Source organism: Hippichthys cyanospilos, chromosome 14 (genome assembly GCF_059441005.1).
Source record: "Hippichthys cyanospilos isolate Australia breed blue-spotted pipefish chromosome 14, RoL_Hcya_1.0, whole genome shotgun sequence".
NCBI classification, from domain to species: Eukaryota; Metazoa; Chordata; class Actinopteri; order Syngnathiformes; family Syngnathidae; genus Hippichthys; species Hippichthys cyanospilos.
Genome location: NC_142382.1, coordinates 10244993 through 10265548, shown reverse-complemented (window position 1 = coordinate 10265548; position 20556 = coordinate 10244993). Strand labels below are relative to the sequence as shown.

Sequence of the window (20556 nt, the reverse complement as noted above, 5' to 3'; positions counted from 1 at the left end):
AAAGAGCAGAGCAAGCAATGCACAAACTTTTCAGCAGCATTTCATCCATGAAAAAATAACGTAGCAAAAGCAGCATTTTCAAACAAAAACATCCTTAGATCAACGGCAAGCCAACTTCATGCTGATTGACAAAAATCTGATGCCACTTACCGCTCCAAAAGCGACAGACAACATGGTTTGCATGCGGGCATCCTCTATGGAGCTTAGCACTCCTTTCTTGTTGAGCAAAGCTCGCCCTGCTAGTGTCCAAAAGCGGACATGCTTGATCCCCACAGAGACGAAATGAGTGTCCGAGTCTGGGCGAAACTCGGCCACAAAGATCCTCTGCGTGTGACCGATACGACTGGCTACTTTGGCACCTGAGAGGCAAAGGTCGTATAAGAGGGGAAAAGAGTTCAGTCGTGGTAAGAGAGATTTTCTAAAGTGTGAGATCGGCTTGTACCTTCCTGCCACTTCCAGATGGTGATAGTGTGTTCCGGGTCCAGGCCCACAGACAGCAGGAGCTTCCCTGTGGCACTGAAGCTGACGGAGCACACACCACCCGAGTGGAAACAACGCAGCACCGACAGAGTCTGCTTGGTCATTGAGTCCCACACATGAATAGATGGAGATGTGGCTAAAGGAGGGAGCAAGAACGGAATGAGAAAGTGTACAGTATATGTTTCTTTCAAACTGGGAGGAACTCATTTACCTGACATGTCACCCGTGTCACCTAAAAGGAGAGAAAATCATTTTTACTGATCAAGTTAGAATTATGCCCATTTTAAAAGATACTCTATAGCACTGTAGTAACATTTTATATGAAATGACGTGACTTTTGCAAGAAGATTATTTCAAGAAAGCTTCAAGGATGAGTGGAGGCTTGATACGATATGGAAGTGGTGGAAAAAGGAGAAAGCAGCTCCTGACGCAAGAGGCTCCCTTCTCACAAACATACCTACTTGGCCGGTTGCCACCACATTGGGGAATTTTGGATGTTGATTGATTGTCAGGCACAGAATGTCATCACTGTGTTCAATGTAGAAACTTTGGCAGGCTGCAAGAGAATACATACGCACAAGTTATAAGCAGTTATTGCTATTAGCAAGGACGAAAGTATTGAAGCAGAAATAAAGGTTTAAATAATTTAAAAAGCCTTTTAAAATAACCGATTAATCAAAATTCAAAGGTGTGATTACTTTTATTTTAAAACAAAGACATTTGACAGCTCTAGGAAAAACTTACATGTGGTCAAGTTGAGCACGATGCCAACTGAGGCTGTGTGGTAAATGATATCCGCCCCCTCATTCAGGTAATGCACGTTATTGCGGCAGTCATTGCCACGGTAACCGAACACCAGCTCCAACACCAAGTCCTACGGAGAAAGTCAGAGCAGGCAGCCAGAAAGTCAGAAAAGTGGTTGTCATGACAACAAAGAAGTCCACAGCCAGCTCATAGCTGAAATCATCATTCGGTTAGGAGCATCTGCAGAGAGGTTGTCTGAGCAGTACACAAATCTCCAAATGAAATCACGTCATACAAGAGCATCATTTTTTTTAAACAGTTTACAGCGTTTTTATTACAATGTTTTTAATGCTCTGTTTATAGTGACAAAGACAAAGTCTTACATCAATGGGTCTCTTCTTTTTGCCAACATTGTTGGTCTGCAGCTTCTCAGGCTGTGGCAGGGCTCTGCTCACAGGAGGTCTGAAACACATTGCTGTGTTACAAAAGCTTGCTTATCACCACTTAGATTGCAATTATGATGCATATATTCAATGGGCTTATTAAAAAAAAGCGTTGTAATTCCTATTTCAACATTTGAGCTGTGCATATATAAAAATAGCTCTTTTCTTACCTTGAACCTCTGCATGGCAGCAATAGCAAAGAAAAAAAAAACAAGAATTACTTAAAATGTTTCATACAGTACTCACTGATACTGCTCACTGGATATACACTTCAACAGCTCAGCCACTGAGGACATAAAATAGAAAAAAAAGTCGGCGCCATGCTGTAACCATGACAACCAAAGTCCATTTCAAGGACATCTGCTGTCTTGTGAAATCTCATTTATGCTCACATAGTTCATATACGCTTTCTGCTGGTCCATAAGAGTTTCAAACAAAAACCTCACACGATTTCTCTTCTTTTTGGGGGGTAGTTTGAATTCCAGGGCACACTGTTTGACAAACTCCTATGTAGGAATGTACTCAAATGAGACCCGATCTGAATCAGCAACAGTATTAATAGATAGACATTGCAAAATTGGCAAGAATTTTTGTTTTTGAGGATTTGTACAAAAAAGGTGGGAGCTGTTATTTTGAAGGTGTTCCCAACTGAGTGTCATAATAACTGTTGATTTGACTCACTCATTGAGTCCACAACTGTTGCTCCGACTCTAGATATAAACACAACGTTCTGAAATTATGTTCAATTGAAAAATTAGGGTGCTACAAAAACAACTTATTTAAGCTGACATTTAATTGTACGATGCCTGTTACTAGCATTTAGCATAGCATCTAGCGTAAATTTGCCACTAGCCAGCAGCACTGGACTACCTTCTAGTCCAATCAGAGTACTTTTGAAGAGATGTTTAATAGGTAAATGTAAATGACTCCGCACAAATTAATGCTGTTATGCTGACACAGTTCCTATTCCTATCGATTACTTTTAAACAAACAAGGATAAATAAAATTTGCTGTTTCAGCCAGCAACACAGCCTGTGTCTTTCTGATGTCATTTTGCCTCATTGACATTAAAAAATGCAGGTCTAAAATTTCAGTTTAAATTCAAGAAAATTTAAATTAAAAATTGCTGATCACCAAAAAAAAAAGTCAAAAGTTATTCATTCATAATTAAGTAGAAATGGGTTATTTGGTTTTCTGTTTAAAATGATTTCTAACTGAACAAAATTGTATTTTTTTTAACCTGAAGATACTCTATACTTGCAGCACTACAGCAGAAATACAGAATACTTAAATTGCTTTCAAATCATCAGTATGAAAATATTTTGATTTTCACATTGAGGAAAAGGATGGCAAAATACTAAAGCAGTTTGTTAACACTGCAAAAACAATGAAGCCATACACTCTAGCTAACAAAAGGTGTATGTGTTTTATAAAACTACTTGGTAAGAGCAAAGCTCTTCACTGCAGCTGAAAAACTAGCCTGGCTGCTTTTATATTTATATTTGCGTGTGAGGTTGTTAATTTCCTTGCAGTTTGTTCAATAAAAACAATACATTTTCAAAACTAATTTTATGACAAACTTTGCAAAAATCACATCTCGTCTCTTGCACGTGGTACTTGTGCCTCATCCCATCCTTAGTATTTACAGTACTGTACATGTCATCAACACTAATGAGGCATTATCCTGGATGCAATTTCCCCAAAGGAGAAACATAAGATCTTACCTGACCACACCTTGTCTTCAGACGGAATTAAAGAAGGAAGCAGGACAATGACAGAATGCAGCCATTACAAGAAAGAAGAGCAGATAAGGTGCTAGTTATTTTAAAAGGGTAAATACAGAGCTGAAGTTATAGATAAGAAAATATGTTGACAAAAAAGCTCTCAATGATGCAAGTAATATTTTATCCTGAAAACATTTCCACAACTTCACTTAAAAATACCTTTCATCAATAGAAGGCTCTTTAAGTTGCAAGTGGGGTTTTACACCAGTCATGGGGCGCATGTTGGTGGATAAGGCTTTGATGGTATAGTTGATCTCATTCTCCTTTGTTACATCACTGTCATAACCTGATGAAAACAAAGTGGATGTATATAATGAAAAACAAAATGGATACAGATATTTTGAAAGCAGAGACATTTTCCAAAGAAGCTGCTGTCACACCTCCATCATCCTCGCTCTCAATGTCTGACTCCTCGCTGTCACATTGTCTGAGTTCTCTGTGGGTCTCAGGCTCATGGGCCCATATCATGAGGCACGTGTCCCCCCCGCCAGCCGTCACCAATACGTTGTCTTCGTGGGCCCACCGCACATTTGTAACGTGCGTGCTGTGAGCCACATAGCGCTTGAACTTTGCATACTTGCCCTGGGAGTGCAACATCTTCCATCAACTTGCTACAGTGGCGCGAGTATATTATGACAAGCATCGTAACTTACCTTGACAGGATATCTGAAGAGCTTGATGTATCCTAAATCGTCCCCCGTGGCGAGCACCTTTTTGTCATTACTAAGGCAAGCTGAGGTCACATCTGTGAGCTCACTGATCACAGGCCAGATGCCCTCAACAGATGAGCCGAGGACACATGTCCATGAACTCCAATCAACCTTCTCCACCTAAGACATGCGGATAAAAATAGGTATTACATTATGTTCCGCTTAGAAGGATTCTTTATTCTTAAAGAACAAGTTCATCCATCCATTTTACTTTATTTAACGCTTAACCCCACTAGGACCACAGGTTAGACTCCAGCTCAACTGTGACCCTAATGAAGACGAATGCAATGGAGAATGGATATATGGAATAAGGGTTTTTCTTTTTTCTTTTTTTTTTTTACTCTTTCTTTCATCTTCATCTTTCTTTCTCTTGTTATTATGGTCCCTCTTCTTCAAGCTTACCTCTGTGGCCGAGATAGTCTGCCTCTTGCCACGAGGCGCCTCGAAGAAAAACTGCTCTTTGGCACTGGTATTGACTTGGAGTAGTTTCCCTGTGAATTGAAGAGCCCACAGGGCCCCCGTGTTATTGAGCATTACAAGACAAGGATCATCCATAAAGGATGTTTACCTCTCCTGTCCCAATCTAAGTGGGTGATGGAGTTGAGGCATCCTTTGCACACTCCAACCCGTTTGCTGCTCATTACGTTGTAAATATCCACAAATGTGTCTCCTGATGCCACTGCAAGGTACTTGCCAGAACCTGAACAGCGAGAAGAAAACATCAGTAATTGGTTTATAGTCATGTTTTCAAAGCCTGTATTTGCCAATAACAAGGGAGCCACAAACCCGGAGAGAATCTGATGTCTGTTATGATGTCCTTGCGGTGGTGGAAGGACACAAGGTCTTCCAACGTGTCTGCGTTCACAATGAGAAAGCTGCCGTCGTTTAGACCCACTGCCAAGGCTTTTCCATCAGGGGAGAAGCAGCAGCAGCGGCCACCTGTGAAGGGTGCTTGTTAATGGCCTGGGACCAGAGCTTGTACACTCAGGATAGGACACAAGGAAAGAAATATTTTATTACCGTCAGGTGGTGACTCACCTTTCCTAAGCTTGCGTACCGCCAGCATGCAGTGACTGGGGGAGAGGTCCCATATGCGCAGAGTTCTATCATCACTGACAGTGGCACACAGAGGAAGATGGGGATGGGTGGCAAGGCCCCAGACTTCGCCTTCCATGTGACCCTGTATGACCAAATGTAGCACTTTGGTATTTTTGGATGTACGTCCCAATAAAATCTACTGTGAGGTTAAATCATGAAAAAAGGCTTTAAAAACTAGAAAGAATACTATGCTTCTTACATGCCGTACAGTTCATGACAATTATCTAACAGTGTTCAGTGCAGTAGTGGATTAGGCAAAACCTTTACTTAACTCTTCCTTCATTGATTTGTCCCAACACTCAGAACACAGTTGTAATTGTGAAGCATTAAAAAGAGGGCAATCGATACCACTCTGACAGTTTAGAGACAGGGGCTCTTACTCTGAGATAGAGCCCAGCTACTTAGCGAAATCAGCAATCGAGTTTTCATAGCTGCAATTTATTTTCGTCAACGTGAATCTCATTGGGTTGTTTAAAATAATTGCAGACAGTTCAATAACCCAAAGAAGAATTACACATTCCTCATGTACAAGTACATTAAGCCCTGTTTGATGTGCTCTTTAAGGTTTTCTGACAAAAGGATTAATTTTTTTGCTTCATCTTTTCACTTGAAAAAAAAATAAATCTTAATATCGCTTGACCAATGTAAGATTACCGCTTCTATTCCATAGCATCAGCATATATCAAAGGTCATCAACATGATGGCTGCAAGAACCAGGAACTAGAAAGTGATGTAATTTTGCGATTTCCACGGATTGTTGTGTGGATCTCAAATGTGGAATGAAGGCACTTCAAGAGTAGGTGACATTTTAAAAGAGTTTCTGCAGGTATCAGCTGATATCATTTAATGTGTTTCAATGCCTTGTAAGATCATTGGTAATTTGAGAATTTCAAAGAACATTTTAGTTTTTGCAACTCACCTGGACAAGCAGAGTGATGGGGCCACTTTTGTCCACCTCCAAAATCTCTCCATTCTTAGTTCCCACAAGAATGTGGCCGTGGCCGAGAGATATGGCACGTATGGATGGGTTGTCTTCCAAAAGCAAGCCTGCAAAGATGAGAAAATATAAAACAAGAACCAGGACACATGAGGATTTCCTTTCACCAATACCCAATGAATCTTTTCAGTGTATCTGGACCGAATAGATGTGCAACATATCTGGTGCAAGATGACCAAATTACCCTTGGAGCCTGGAGCTAGAACTGCCCTCTTGATGGCGTAGGTTTTGAGGCATCTTTCAAATGTGTCATCCCAGAGCGCGACTATACCATCCTTCCCTCCAGTCACAAAGCCCTGCAGGGAGAGTTTAATGGCAAATTCAAAGCTGAATGAATATGTCAATAGTAGGCATTGAATACATTTCACAGTGCGCCTCCTAGGAAGATTATTAATGGGCCATTTGTTGTTTGAAAAAGTTCTAATTTGTGACAAAAAAAAAAAGGTCTGCCATTACCTTCTCAAGAGCATGCATACTGAAAACGGGGCCATCATGGGCTTTGACAGTCTTCATCAAGAACATGTCCCTCCAAATGCAAATGTCACCCGTGCACGTGCCTGAGAAGACCATCTCCTCCGACCAACCGTAGACAGCACACATCATAGTCTCTGTCTTGCCCATGCTCCCCTTGCGCCCAATTAGTCCACCACCTGAGAGAGTGAAAGTAGACAATAAGATGCATTGTTTCGAAAGCTAGACTTCAGCTTGTTATTGTGGACGCTTGTCAGGATTAATGAGACGAACAGCTCTTACCAGCCTTATGCCAAAACTTCATATGTTTTACACCGGCAGTGATGAGCTTGTCAGGCAGGTAGGGATTTATTTTCACTACAAAGATCTTGTCTTTGCTTCCACTGAAAACACAACAACATTCCTTATTTATGACGCCAACTGGATGTGTTCCAAATTCTACATTAAACAAAATGTGTTCTTCCTCAGTTCAACCTCTAGCCCTCCTTCAGGTTTTATGGAAATTACTCTCTTAATTTTATGTAATCCCGTTGACAGGACAGGCAAGCATGGTACTAAAATTAGAGAGGGCACTCGATACGTTACACTTCATAAAAATACCTTTCAACCAATGTTTGCCAATAAAACAGAAGTAGAACTTAATGTAGAGACACATATTAGCCCATCTCTCATCAGACCTTAAAAATATTTCAATGTTGTGATACCACAAAAATTACACCTGTGTGGTTGTAGATGGACACCTCAATTAGCGGTAATTTCACGGACAGGATACAGATAAAATAACTTTGCAAAAATCTGTATATAATCTGTGTTATTTTATTAAATTCACCTCCTAAATTAAATGAAATTAATACATTGTTGGCTAAAATGCTGGCCAAGTGGTAAACATGTCTGCCGATGTGTTCTCCCTTTGCTTGTGTTTTTCCATCTGGCTACTGCAGCTTCCTTCCACAGTCCGCAGTTTGGTTAACTGAAGATGGTAAATCACACATGTCAAATTCACAGCCCAGGGGAAATTGCAAAGTGTCCTCACATTTATTGCAATATGGCTAACATTGTGAACAAAAGTTAACTCATTCAATCCCAGGCACTTTTTCATTTTTTTCAAGTGTTTAGCTAAGGCCAAAAATAGCCAGTACTAAATAAAGTGAGCACTAATAACTAAATTATATGATTATTTTACGTACTTACTTAGTGCTAAAGTCATCAAAAACCTTAGACGATTTAAGTACTAAAGTAATCAATTAATGTACAGTAGTACTTAAGTGCTAAAGTAATCAATTACTTTAGTACCTAAAGTGATAACTTTTAGTACTTTGGTATCAAAGGGAATCGCATTAGTACTTGAATACCTTGTACAATTATTAATTATCTCAAGTAACCAATTTAGAAATTAATCACATAAAGTAATTGATTACTTTAGTACTTAATTCATTTAATACGAGCCATTTTTTTATCCTCCTTTACCCAAACATATGAAAAAAGTTGTAAAAAATATAAATATTGTACATACCTGGGATTGGACATCTGGACTCTTAAAAAATAGTTTTGGAATTGAATGAGCTCAATGATCTATTTTCTAAGACTTGATACGAGATGAATGTCAAGATGAGATATGAATAACAAGTAGTTATCCATCAATGTGTTGTGTATATGTATATTATGATGATCCCATTAAACAATTGCATCAAATGTGGTGCAGTCAAGAAAGACCTCCGAGTCACCAAAACAACTGTGTCCCTTAATAAATCAGTTTGACAACTCTGCTTAAAATGTGACAGTAAGCAATTTATTTCAAATGGGAAGCTAAATAAAAAGAATACATTTTTGTCCTATGCTAAAGTTAAAAAAAAAATCACACCTTATTTAATCTCTATTTCTCATTCCTTGCCCATTTTCCTCCCTGTTTATCATCTTCTCACGCCCACTCCTTTCCTGCCAGCTGAAGAATACTCCCAGGCCCTTTTTCTCAGAATTGCATTGCAGAGCACCCACCAAGGTCTGCAAAGCAGATTAGTGGTGCTCCAAGCTGTCTCTGCACTTTCAGTTGGAGACAGCAGAAGAGCAAACAAGACGCAGTCCTCCAAACACGTCAGGGTCAGTTTAAATGGAGTTGAGACTAAATATGAACATCAAGTGGGCTGAGCAACAAAGAGAGAAAAAAAATCTGATCTCATATTTCTCGCACTGTGGTATGCAATTGTATTCTATTAAGGCAGCTATTAGGACAAATTACAATCAGTGATTCTGTGATAAAACTTCTAAAATTACCTTTTCATTACCGCTTACTTCTGATAACCCATTTGCTGTTGTGTAACGCTGTAGTACCTCAGAAATATGGCCTCTTTGTCAAAACAAAATCTGACATGTCATACTCTCAAGAAGACAAGCACTGAAAGAAATTCTCATTCATTATGAATACAGTTGAAGCCTTGGGGCATACTCTAACTATTCAAACCTGGCAGGCTTAAGTGTCGCAGTGGAGCAGCCTCTTAATCTAAAAGGCAATTCCCTTTCTTCTCTCTGCGAGCCATGAATCATACTGTCATCCATGCACTGCAAAGTGGCTCCAATTTAATCCACGTTTATTAATGTCCATACATATTTAAAGAGAGAGACTCCAATAATCTTAAAAATTAACACAACGCTTTGTCAGAGCTCTTTCTCTTTTTCGGACAGTGACGTGACGTAAACAATGTCAGGACCACACTCACCACATGGCTGAAAGCTTTTCCCCCTTCCTCCAGTCCCAAAGCACAATGGTGTGATTGTCATCCAGGCCCACTGAGGCCAAGCGCTTGCCATCCGCTGTGGAGTATAATTCAAACCTTTTTTATTGGCAGAGCTATATCAAGACACTGTGTTTGTCCTCAAATGTGGCTCCAGTATAAAGGAAGCCTGGTGGAACTTAAGAAAGGTGATTGACTGATAGTGGAATGTGCTACTGTATGCCTGCATCTGATTTTTAGATTGTGGATAGCTACTGAATAATTGCTACAAATCTAGAAAAATTCTAAGACTTGAAATGTGGTCACGTTTCCACAATGATAATACTCTTATAATGTGTTTCCTTAATTTATTACGATTTCTTTTTCAATTGACGTTGAGTATTTTGGCATGGCCCACCTCTTTGTTAGTTACTATGTAGTTAAAGGGGCCCTATCATGGAAATTCAACTTTTTGGAGCTTTTAACCATGCTAAAATTTAAATTTCTTCTTGTAACAGCCCTCAAATTGTTTTCCTTCCCTGAGCAACTTCTGAGAACGCTTTGCTTGTTCTGCACTCCCAGTACCAGACAGAGGAAGGCTCTCGTACCGCCTCTACACCACTCCCGTACCGCCCATGCAGCATAAACACACGCCCACACTATCCAAGCAGCTATGCCTACTTTTACATTGGAGTTGGCAGTTGCCCAAGTACCGGTAAACAAAAAAATTAATTTATTAGTTACAATGTTTTACTGTACAAAATGTATAAGTGGCAAAAATGCTGTATGTCACCAATCCAATCCACCAATTGAAAGTCATGGTGTGATCAGCTATGGGGGGTGATATTGTCTCATTACCTGAAAAGTCCAGAGTGCACACTCCAAACTGATGGAAACCCTTCAACACAGACATTGGTTTTAATGTTTCTGTGTCCCATATGTGGACGGAGGAATCACGCCCAACCTGGATAGCCATAAATCGTTCTTTTAACATTTTTTCAGTTACATTTGAACAATAGACTTGAGAACAAAATAACTAGCGCTACCTGGCCTGTCGCTACAAAGTCCTTAAGGGGGTGGATGGCCAGACAGAGAATGTCATCATCGTGGCCCATGTAGAAACGTTGGGTGTTCTGCTGTCTGTTGTACACAATCCCCACAGCAGCCACATGGTAGACAATTTCACCGGTCTGGGTATAGAACAGATTGCTTCTGCAATCATAGCCCCTGTAGCTGCAAAAAGCAAAAAAATAAAAAATAAAAAAACGGCAAATATTTTGAAGAAAGACTCCATTTGTTTCTAATTGATCAGATGAAAGTGCTATGTTAGCTGACCCGTGAATAAAATGCAGCTTCAATCCACTCCCGGGTGCTCGCTCTCTCTTCTTCATTGCGATTGCTCGATCTTTCTCTTTGCACTGCTCTTTGAGCTGAGGTAGGTCTTCTTTATACACCTGGATTCATGTAGAAGTATGAGCAAGCACATTTAATGAAAATAAATGGACATTCAAAATGGAAGACAAACCTGTCTTCTATATGTATGCTGTGTCTCCTGCTCAATTTCAGAGTCCATCTCAGGCACATCTGATTGATCAGAGTCTGACTCTTCGCTGTTCGAGTCTGCCAAGGTTTCTGCAAACAAAAATAAATGTTTGAGTGTATCTAGCTCATTTAAAAAAAAAAAAAAGGCTACTCTTTCACTATATCCTAATACCGGAAGTCAAGTATGTTATTTGTGTAAATATGAGTGGCTATCATGTTATAATACTGTTTTCTCTCCTGTTAAGCAGGTTGTTTTAGAATGCTGATGATGCATATCGATGCTGAGCCAAGAAAAGGCAATAAGCTGAACTCGGAGCAAAGGAGGGCTCCTCACATGGTCCATTAGGAAAATGAAAGGGAAAGACAGCCAGGTTGTGTTTTAATTATAGAGAGCTCGGCTGCACTCAGACTGTGGAAAAATAATGAGTTGGCAATGACAATGCAATTACTTTGCAACTTTCATTCACAGTGAATCGTTTGTTTAAATGTTATGCAACGGGGAACGATTTAATATGACCGTTTAACACATCACGCTCATAAGACTTGCAGGAGAAGTACGGTTGAAAAGCTGCAAGGCACAACACTATGACTGTTGGCTTAGTGCAGTGCTTCTCAATTATATTTTGCAAAGACCCCCTAGATAAGAGAAAACATTTCATGCCCCCCCACCCCGACCATAAATAACACTATTATCTATAAAAATTCTATATGTGCACCTAAAATGGCATCCTTTTTGACACTGAATAGCAATTAAAAAAAAAAACCTTTTAACAACAGTTAACTTATCATTAATAGTCCGACAGCAAAATGATGCAAAACAGATTGGTTGAAACCGATAAAGAACGTTTCCTTGCTCTCACCTTGCGGTGCAATATGCAGAGCTTCTTTTGACTTTCTCTCCGGAACAAACTTCCACTGGAACACCGAGTGGTCCGCTCCACCAATGCTTATAACCCATTGGTAGTCATGTGACCATCTTACATTGGTAATATGGGCTGAGTGACCTAAATACTTTTTAAATTTCGCACCTAAAATCAAGAGAAATGTAACATGAAATACAGAGGCAACAAAAAAGAATGACGGGTGTTTTCTTTACCTTTTTTTATACATGGATATCGTAGAAGTTTAACTAATCCGTAGTCGTCGGCTGTTACTAAGACTTGATTGTTGAAGTTAGCATCCACGGAGTTAATATCACTGACAGCAGAATATTTGGGCCATATTCCATTAACTTCAGGGCCAAGCACACATGTCCATGATGCCCACTGCACAAGCTTTAGCTCCTCCCTGTTTGTCACCTCCTTACCACCTGAACAAAAGACATATAATAAGGCAGAAATTAATTTCTTTTGAACATACATACATTTACACAAAGTGTCTATTTCTAAAATGTAAGCAAATAAGACATACTCGGCATCCTATAGAAGAGTCTCCTTCCGCTGCCATCGTTCGACTGCAGAAACTTGCTATCCGTTGACCAATCCATGTGCGTGATGAAGCTGTTTGAGCCGATGCACTCTCCTACTTTCTTGTACCTCTGCACAACACCATAAATGTCCACTGAGTTGTCATTGGAGCCGACAGCCAAATGGGAGCCATCGGGGGAATATTTCAGCTCATGGATAGCCTCCTTCCTATCCTTGATGTGGACCACTTCTGTCATATCTCTGGAGGCATACAAAAAAAGGCTATTCAATAAAGTCCAAATGCTAAGGCATAAAAAGTTACACAGTAGTTCACTGAATTGTGTGCAGTACTTGCCTGACTCTGAGAACGGTGAATGAGCCATCCTTCATTCCAAGGGCTAAATGAATACCATCAGTGCTGACGGCTGCACATCGTATTGGCTCTTCCATGTTACAGCGAGCTATCAGCGCGTGATCGATAAGGCTCCATATCCTTGTGGAGGATGGGGGAAACAGAGACAGCCAAGTTTTGATAAAATAACAATATACTGTATCACTACTTGCCAGTAGAAAATAATCATGCTCTGACGTTATGAACCTAAGTTACTAAGATCTATGTGTTCACTCACTCAGATTGAAAACATCATTGGAAACAAGAATAAAAGCTCTGCGGATTGCTGTATCTAATTGTAGTGGTTGGGCTTTAGGTAAGCTCAGATGGTTTTCACCGTGGAAAATTTGGGAGAGCGTTTCAAGTGTAAAATGGACTTGCATGAGTAAGTGGAAGAGTAAGTGGAAGACACACTCTACTTCTGAGCAACAGAAAAGACATCTTTATTTCAGATCATTTTTGGGAAACGAGCAATGTATAAAAGCCACTTATTTTTTCATTAATCCTGGCCTTGCCATTGAATGTATAAAGTATGCTCATCCTATGTAATAATGCATTTAAAACCACTTTGTGGACCGATAGTAAACATTGGTTGAAATGACTCGGACAAGAAATTTCTGTGTTAATAGAAGTTTTGATTGATATGGCATGACTCCTTGTTGTGACTTAATCCAAGTCAGCACTTTGATCTTCCAGAAGCTCCATCTGTTAATACAGTGATTCTCAAATGGGGGTATGAATACCCCTACTGGTATGTGAATGCACTTCAGGGGATACATGGTTTCTGCAGGTATCAGCAAATCTAATGTGATGCTTTTAAATGCAGTGACAAAAACAAATACATGTTGTTGTTTTTTTTTTAAATTAAGAGTAAATTATTTGGAACATGAAAAAAACTGAATACTAAATTGTTTTTCTGTGATTCCTTTGCAAAATTCTGCAATCCTTTGTTTTGTTACCTTTATGCGGATGCATATTGTCAGGAGATGCAATTTTCAAGCAGACGAGACAAAAATAATTCAAATTTCATATCATATATCTTCTGAAGTACCCTACTAAAATCTACATAGAAATACAACTACAAATGTAGTTCCAAAGTTGAGTAAATCAGACACTGATGGCACAAAGTTTCTCATCTAAAAATGCTTTCTGCTGTTTAAGGTGTACACGGTTGAAAAAAAATAATCCAAAGGGAGGCAGATCATTGAAAAAAGTTTGAGAACCATTGAGCTAGTAGCTCAGCTTCCAAGTCTATTTGAACGAGCAATCGCATTTGAGCTTTTTTAAACATTTAGCAAATCAGGCCTTATATCATCAGACACAGGAGGTATTACGATGCTGAAACATCGAAATTGTAATAACGTCTCGCAATTCACCTGACTGAGCGATCGTCACTGCCTGTCATAGCAAGAGGTTTGGTGGGGTGCACGGCCAGCGCCCACAGTTCGCCCTCACAGTGACCCTGCATGATAAGGAAAGGCTTGTTGCGGTCGTGGACCACCACCTCGAAGATCTCACTATCTTGGGTGCCCACCAGGATGTGGTCTCCCCGCCAGCAAACACTACGCACAGACAGCCCTATCCACACACATACATGAGAAAATATTGAAACAGTCCGGGCAGGTTTAAATTTGCATTACTGGGGAACAGGGAAAATGAAGGCAGGATGTGTAAATAGCCATCAGATGGCTAATTAATAAGACGGAGTTTGAACAGAAATGCAAGACAGCACTTTGCCAAGCTAATATGCAACTGACATGGATGAAGGGAGCATATGCTGTACTTTATATATGACCACAACATCTAAAAATATGCTGTATAGTGGATTCACTAACCACAAGAGAACAATATGGGGACAGCTACAAACAGACTGGCACGGTTGTTAAATCTACCCTTATAACGCATTACCCACCTCTGCTATTTTCGCTTCTAGCTACTGTTTGGTCCAAGATACAAGAAATAAAAGAAATGAGAAAAAAGAAGAAAGGAAGTATTAGTAAGGAGAAGAGAAAAGAATGTCTTAAGCAGCATGGTGTAGATATGCCACTTGGTGAGATGAGCCTAATTTGCCTTGCAACCTTTACAGAGAGGAGGCATTTTGACATCACCTTTATATCCTTGCTCCGTTTCCCTGAGATCAATGACAGTAATTGGTTTGAAGTTGAGATCCCACAGACGGACGCAACCATCACGTCCCCCGGTGGCAAAACCTTCTTCGCAAGCATTCATGCTGAAAATCCCTGACTGGAGGAAATGACAGGCTGTTAGTGGGCGATAAACGAGCTAAGACAGAACCAAAGGCAACTGTTTCACCAGGCCTACACACCTACTACTACGGCCTCCTCATCGCATTGGATGAGCAAGAGTTGCTATAAGTTGCTTGCTATTACGACTGCAAAGCATGCAGTTGAATCCCCAGTCAAATATTTGGTGGTACAAAAATCAGGAATCTGTATGCACTGTGGCAATCCCCTCCCCCATACCCCCATTCCCTAACAAAGCTGTTGATCCCATAGATATAATTTAATCCTGCGTAGCAAAAGACTGATCCTTCTCTATTGAGCAGAATCAAGCAAGCGTGTGCATCTCTACCTATGCTGGATGCTAGTGGTGGGGCTGAAGTCCTTCTGTGCTGGTCAAAGTCACTGACCTAAATTCTATTCGTTCCATGATATTATATTAATATATGTGACCAGCTATGACAAAAAGGTCCTCATGTGTCAAACAATGAGAATTGGTTCATCATATATTCTAATTCTGCACTAGCCTAATTCCCTTAGTTCATTTACCATTTAATAATTATACATAATACATGGAGGTACCTCAAAAAGCAATAAACTTATAGCAATTTTAATGCTGGGAGGTTGAAATCCCTACTTTTGAAGAACACATTTCAAGTTTTGGCACGTACACCTATCAAAGTCTCAGAAATATAATAGGTCACAGAAAATTAAATACCAATAGAAGATACTGTATTTTCCACACTCTAAGCCACACCTAAAAGCCTTTTTTTCTTAAAAGCTGATGGTGCGCCTTATATATGGATCAATATTGAGATTGGGATTGGTTGGATGGGGAATGAACTGATAAAGTAAGCTTTACCTGTTTCTTTTGTGTGTTTACAGTTGAACAAAGTTGGTCATATTGACATTGACTTATTATGCTATTGAGAGTTTAGAGTTATTATTTGAGTTATTATTGTTATTACTTTGAGTATTACTGTATTGTGATTGAAAAAGTTTTAAAATATGTCATTAATTGAGGGTGCGCCTTATAATCCGGTGCACCTTACAGTGCGGAAATACGGTAACCGTCCGAGATTTTAATCCTTTTAAAAGCTGTGCAGGCTAACCTGTGAAATTGGTCAAAAATAGTGATTTGCGTCAACCACAAAACAATGTTCCCATGAATCTTGTAATTCATTCCCTGAGGCATCATCTGCCAAAGTTTGCTTGTTTTATAATTCTTACTAACTTACCCCGTGAGCCCCAAGTACAGTCCTCATCAGATTGATTCCTTTCCATACGTAGATGTCACCATTCAAGGCACCGGAATATGTGACCTCATCCTTGGCGCAAGCCAGGCAGAGAATGGTTTGGAGATCTCCAGTCTTGCCAAAAACTCCTCGTTTGGGTGTGAGAGCATTTCCGCATAAGCTCCAGAACTGCACACAAAGATACAAGAGTGAAAGGTGGTGGTGGCTAATAACCCCTCACGTAATCCCGTTGTGACACAGCAAGCGGACAATAACAGATTGTTTGTATACAACCGTAAGCAGAAAATCAGCACTGTATGGTTTGACTCCCTCATGCACCCATACACATATGTATATCAACCGCTTTGAAAAACACTGTGTGTGAGTTGGTGCTGTAACCATCTCATCAACATGCACAGACACAGGCCCACACTCCCAGACCCCAGCATGCTCATTATTTATAAGCAAGGTCATTGGGATGCATGGGCAAAGCCTTGTCTGAGGGCTAAATCCATCAAAGAGAGGAGGTGAGAGCTAAAGGGAGGCACCCTGTCTGCATCGAGATAAGATTGCAATGAGCTTCTCAAATGCTGAGACATGGCTGTCAGCACGTGAAAACTGAGCCACACTCATCACTGGCAGGTGGAGGGGAAATGGCAATATTGATCAATGTGTCATTTTTCTTATAGACTCATGACATTTAAATGGGTGATAATCTACTTGACAAAAACATCCTTAGAAAAGGAGAGATTACAACTTGCCTTCAGACAGATAAGAATCCTGTGGGTTAACAAGGACCATTGATTGTCAGGCAGGGATCATCAGTACAGATACCACCTATCATCAAAAATATGGACTAAAGCAGCGGTTTTCAAATAGGGGTCAGAGTACCCTAGGAGATTCGTGAAAGCACTTCAATGTGTATGGGGGATTTTAATAGGGGTTTCTGCAATCTAATTCAACGCCATTTCTTTTGAGATTTCAAATCATATATATTTATATATATATATATATATTTATATGTCGGAATCTGCCGTGAAAAGTATGGATGCTCGCATGAATCGTGTAGAAAATATGATTGGTTCCGTTGTCGAGAGACATACCGTGCAACCTCGTATTGACAGCTACTTTCTCCGCGCTGATGACATGCACTGATCATGTTTTATTATGATCATATATTCATTAACTATTGTTGAATAATAATAAAGATATTTGTTCAATGTAAAATGTTTTTACATTAGTTTTACCGCATTAGATTTTAGTGTTTAAACAACTTAAGTTGTTTAATGTACATTTATTTACATATTTATTTTTAAAAAAACGTATATAAAATTATTTACATATTTATTAAAAAATTATTCACATATTTCATCAATGAATTCTGAACATTTTAGGAAAACCTCTATAAAGTGAATCTCTCTTCATAGTGAACTTCTCTCCTCGGACCCTTGAAGTTCACTATGTAGAGGTTCGACTGTGTGTATATATATATATATATATATATATATATATATATATATATATATATATATATATATATATATATATATATATATATATATATATATATATATATCTACAGTATATCTTTTACGGGGAGGTATCATTGAAAGAAGTTTGACAATTTGTCTCTTGCTTTGTTCACTGAACAGGGCCTCCCTCAAACCATTCCATTTAATAGAGAAGCGCAGACTACACATATATGAGGCTCTATGTTGAGATGTGTAAAGTGGTGGTTTTGAAGGAGGTAGAATGGGGCTATATTGTACCCCATTTTGCGACAGAGGCTGCAGGGACGGATGCAGCGTGACTGCACAGCCCTCCCTGCCCACAACTGATAAGGCAGCGAGACTCGGGCAGCCGCTAATCCCCTTGCTGTTTGAATTGCTGGGAGGAGACGAGAAGCCAGAAGGGGTTACGATGAGGCCAGCGGCAGAAGCAAAAAACTCAGTGAGGCAATGTGGAAAGATGAAAATGACTGGGGAAAATCTCTTTCACAGGAGCCAAGGGCAAATATTTTTGACCATTCAATGTTCCAAATATTGTGGCAACAGTTTGTGGGTAGCCACGTGCCAGTTTTTAAAATGGACGCAATGACAGAGTTACACAAGTTGAAAATAAATCCTAACAACATTAGACTGGAAGTCTAGTCTAAATCTAAGACAGCTTTCTTACTGCAATTACTTTGGAGAGGAATGTACTTCATCAGCAGCCCCTTCCTTTTTCTGTCACACTCCAGTAACCCTGAGCGATGTCAGAGTGTTAACTGCTACGCTAGGAGGGGTCAGCAAAGAGCACTCGAAAAAGTAGATGAGCGTTGCTGGGAGGTAATTTTCTCACAGTTCTTGTCCATCCTCATTGAGTCAAGCTCGATCCTGTGGTCATTCACATCATTGCTATGAAAACGTTGAATTTCCAAGACTATATTTCAATTGTTTTATAAGACGCGATGCTCAGCCTCTCTCTTTTTCAAGGAACACCAGTCAAAACCCGAGCAGTTTCCTATGAATGTAATCACAACAGTTAACTCAATGAGACAATGTAATTGGTGTTGTCAAACTTATTCTGCGTTCTCATTAGATGACTGAGCTACATCACACATCAGGCAAGGCTCTAATATCATTCATGATGACTTCATTGCCACTTCGTTAGGTAAACCACACAATCGATTGGTATTCAATAGGGATGTGACCAGGTCTCACGAGATAAGAACACCACCAGATTTCTTGTCCCTGCAAAGCATGATATCTATTTTCTTATGGCTGTTGTTTTGCAATGGAGTGTACAGGAAAAGGCACTGCATGTTAACACTCTGTGCGAAAGTAAAACAGACCACCAAACGTGAGAAGGCCAGATAACTTCAAAATGACAAACTTTACCATACTAAGTAATATATGGACACAAACACTAGTAAGCTTTCAAAAAAATAAAATAAAATAGTTTTTTTTTCCCAACAATGTCTGACTTGACTCTTTCTCCTACACAAACGGTTGCCACCAGTTGCAAGTTGCAATTCCTAATTGTAAATTTTTTTTAAAAAATGGTCATTCATAATTAAGTGAAAATGTGTTACTTGCTCTTCTGTGTTTATCTATAGTTTTGATTTATCTTTAATGAAATGCCAAAATATTCAATAGCTGCATCCCTTTTCTTGCAATCGGCTCAATGAAATGGAAAAAATTTGAAATGAAATCTCTTCTCATTCTTGTGAACTCCATTTCTTGATTTTTGTCTCGCCCCTTCCCTAGGATTCAATAGTCTACCTGTCAAGCTCCAGTGCTCAAGGGCCGGAGTCCTTCGTGTTTTCCAAGTTCCTCTCCCCAGAACATCTCATTAAAATGATTAGCTCACCAGTAAGCTCCGCATGATCTTGAAAATTATCCAAATCATTTGAAACAGATGCGTTTGGGAGGGAAGCATCGAAAACATGCGGGAAACCAGCCCTCGAGGACTGGACTTTGACATCTAGGGTCTACCCTTTATATACTCAACAATGTGGTAATATTGTGGCTGTAGTTTCGTGTGGAGTAACTGATTATGCAGATATTTATTAATAACCCATGTCGATGTCAATCGAAACTGAACATTGTTTTTCTTTTGTTTAGTTTTTTTCACTAGGCCATAGCAAAAAAATATCCATAACCATCAAAGAAAATTTGTCGGTTGGTAAAAGATGCCGTTAACACCAAAGCTCGAGTTGTGTTGGCTGCACAAAAAGGCCAAACAATTGGCTGTGTGCATGTACGTGTGTCTAAAAGGGAATAGGTTTTCCCCAGCCCTGGTAGTTGTCACAGAAGTTGTGTTTCCCTCAGCCCACGAGTGAGTGGATTACTGCCAGTAAATCTCCTGGATGCTCTGAGTGCTATAATCACTGAGCAAACCAGGGAGGGCCAGGGAGCAGATGTCACATGGTCTGCAGGGTAAAGGCTGGGGAATTATATGGGACAATTGCTGGATTGCCCTGCCATCGGGAAACCAGCGTAAACGGAGGAGGGAGGGGACTAAACGGGCATTGTGGAGAGGCAGGGAGTAGCCGGCGGAGGTTTCTGTGCCACAGCAGTAGTAGTAGCAGCAGCAGCAAGAGTTCAGAGCCGATACAACAGATGAGATTGAGATGAGGAATGCATGCAGTAGGCCAAATGCAAATTCCCAAGTAGTGCAGTTGTCATCAATTGTTAACTACATTTTTTTTTAAATGGGATTGAGCAGAAAAAAGGATTGATTGTGTGTGTGTGTGTGTGTGTGTGTGTGTGTGTGTGTGTTGGGGGGGGGGGGATACAGCAACTTTAGTCAGTTGGTATGCTGAA

General features: G+C 39.9%; 1 protein-coding gene across 1 annotated transcript in view; it reads right to left on the bottom strand.

The window, feature by feature from the left end:
• Window positions 1-20556, bottom strand: part of eml5 (EMAP like 5) — a 39379-nt gene that overhangs the window by 7867 nt on the left and 10956 nt on the right. Inside the window, exons 5-35 of the mRNA XM_088433208.1 lie at window positions 16253-16438; window positions 14883-15018; window positions 14151-14352; window positions 12739-12876; window positions 12388-12644; window positions 12074-12286; window positions 11838-12005; window positions 10961-11067; window positions 10771-10889; window positions 10482-10668; window positions 10294-10399; window positions 9442-9535; window positions 7010-7110; window positions 6713-6906; window positions 6441-6552; window positions 6179-6306; window positions 5200-5341; window positions 4948-5100; window positions 4730-4861; window positions 4564-4652; window positions 4105-4281; window positions 3832-4033; window positions 3611-3737; window positions 3392-3406; window positions 1838-1846; window positions 1608-1686; window positions 1225-1354; window positions 938-1036; window positions 692-712; window positions 443-616; window positions 151-359 (exon numbers count right to left, since the gene is read on the bottom strand). Of these exons, the coding sequence (XP_088289334.1) occupies window positions 151-359; window positions 443-616; window positions 692-712; window positions 938-1036; window positions 1225-1354; window positions 1608-1686; window positions 1838-1846; window positions 3392-3406; window positions 3611-3737; window positions 3832-4033; window positions 4105-4281; window positions 4564-4652; window positions 4730-4861; window positions 4948-5100; window positions 5200-5341; window positions 6179-6306; window positions 6441-6552; window positions 6713-6906; window positions 7010-7110; window positions 9442-9535; window positions 10294-10399; window positions 10482-10668; window positions 10771-10889; window positions 10961-11067; window positions 11838-12005; window positions 12074-12286; window positions 12388-12644; window positions 12739-12876; window positions 14151-14352; window positions 14883-15018; window positions 16253-16438 (4206 nt within the window). The remainder of the gene's footprint in view (window positions 1-150; window positions 360-442; window positions 617-691; window positions 713-937; window positions 1037-1224; window positions 1355-1607; window positions 1687-1837; window positions 1847-3391; window positions 3407-3610; window positions 3738-3831; window positions 4034-4104; window positions 4282-4563; window positions 4653-4729; window positions 4862-4947; window positions 5101-5199; window positions 5342-6178; window positions 6307-6440; window positions 6553-6712; window positions 6907-7009; window positions 7111-9441; window positions 9536-10293; window positions 10400-10481; window positions 10669-10770; window positions 10890-10960; window positions 11068-11837; window positions 12006-12073; window positions 12287-12387; window positions 12645-12738; window positions 12877-14150; window positions 14353-14882; window positions 15019-16252; window positions 16439-20556) is intronic.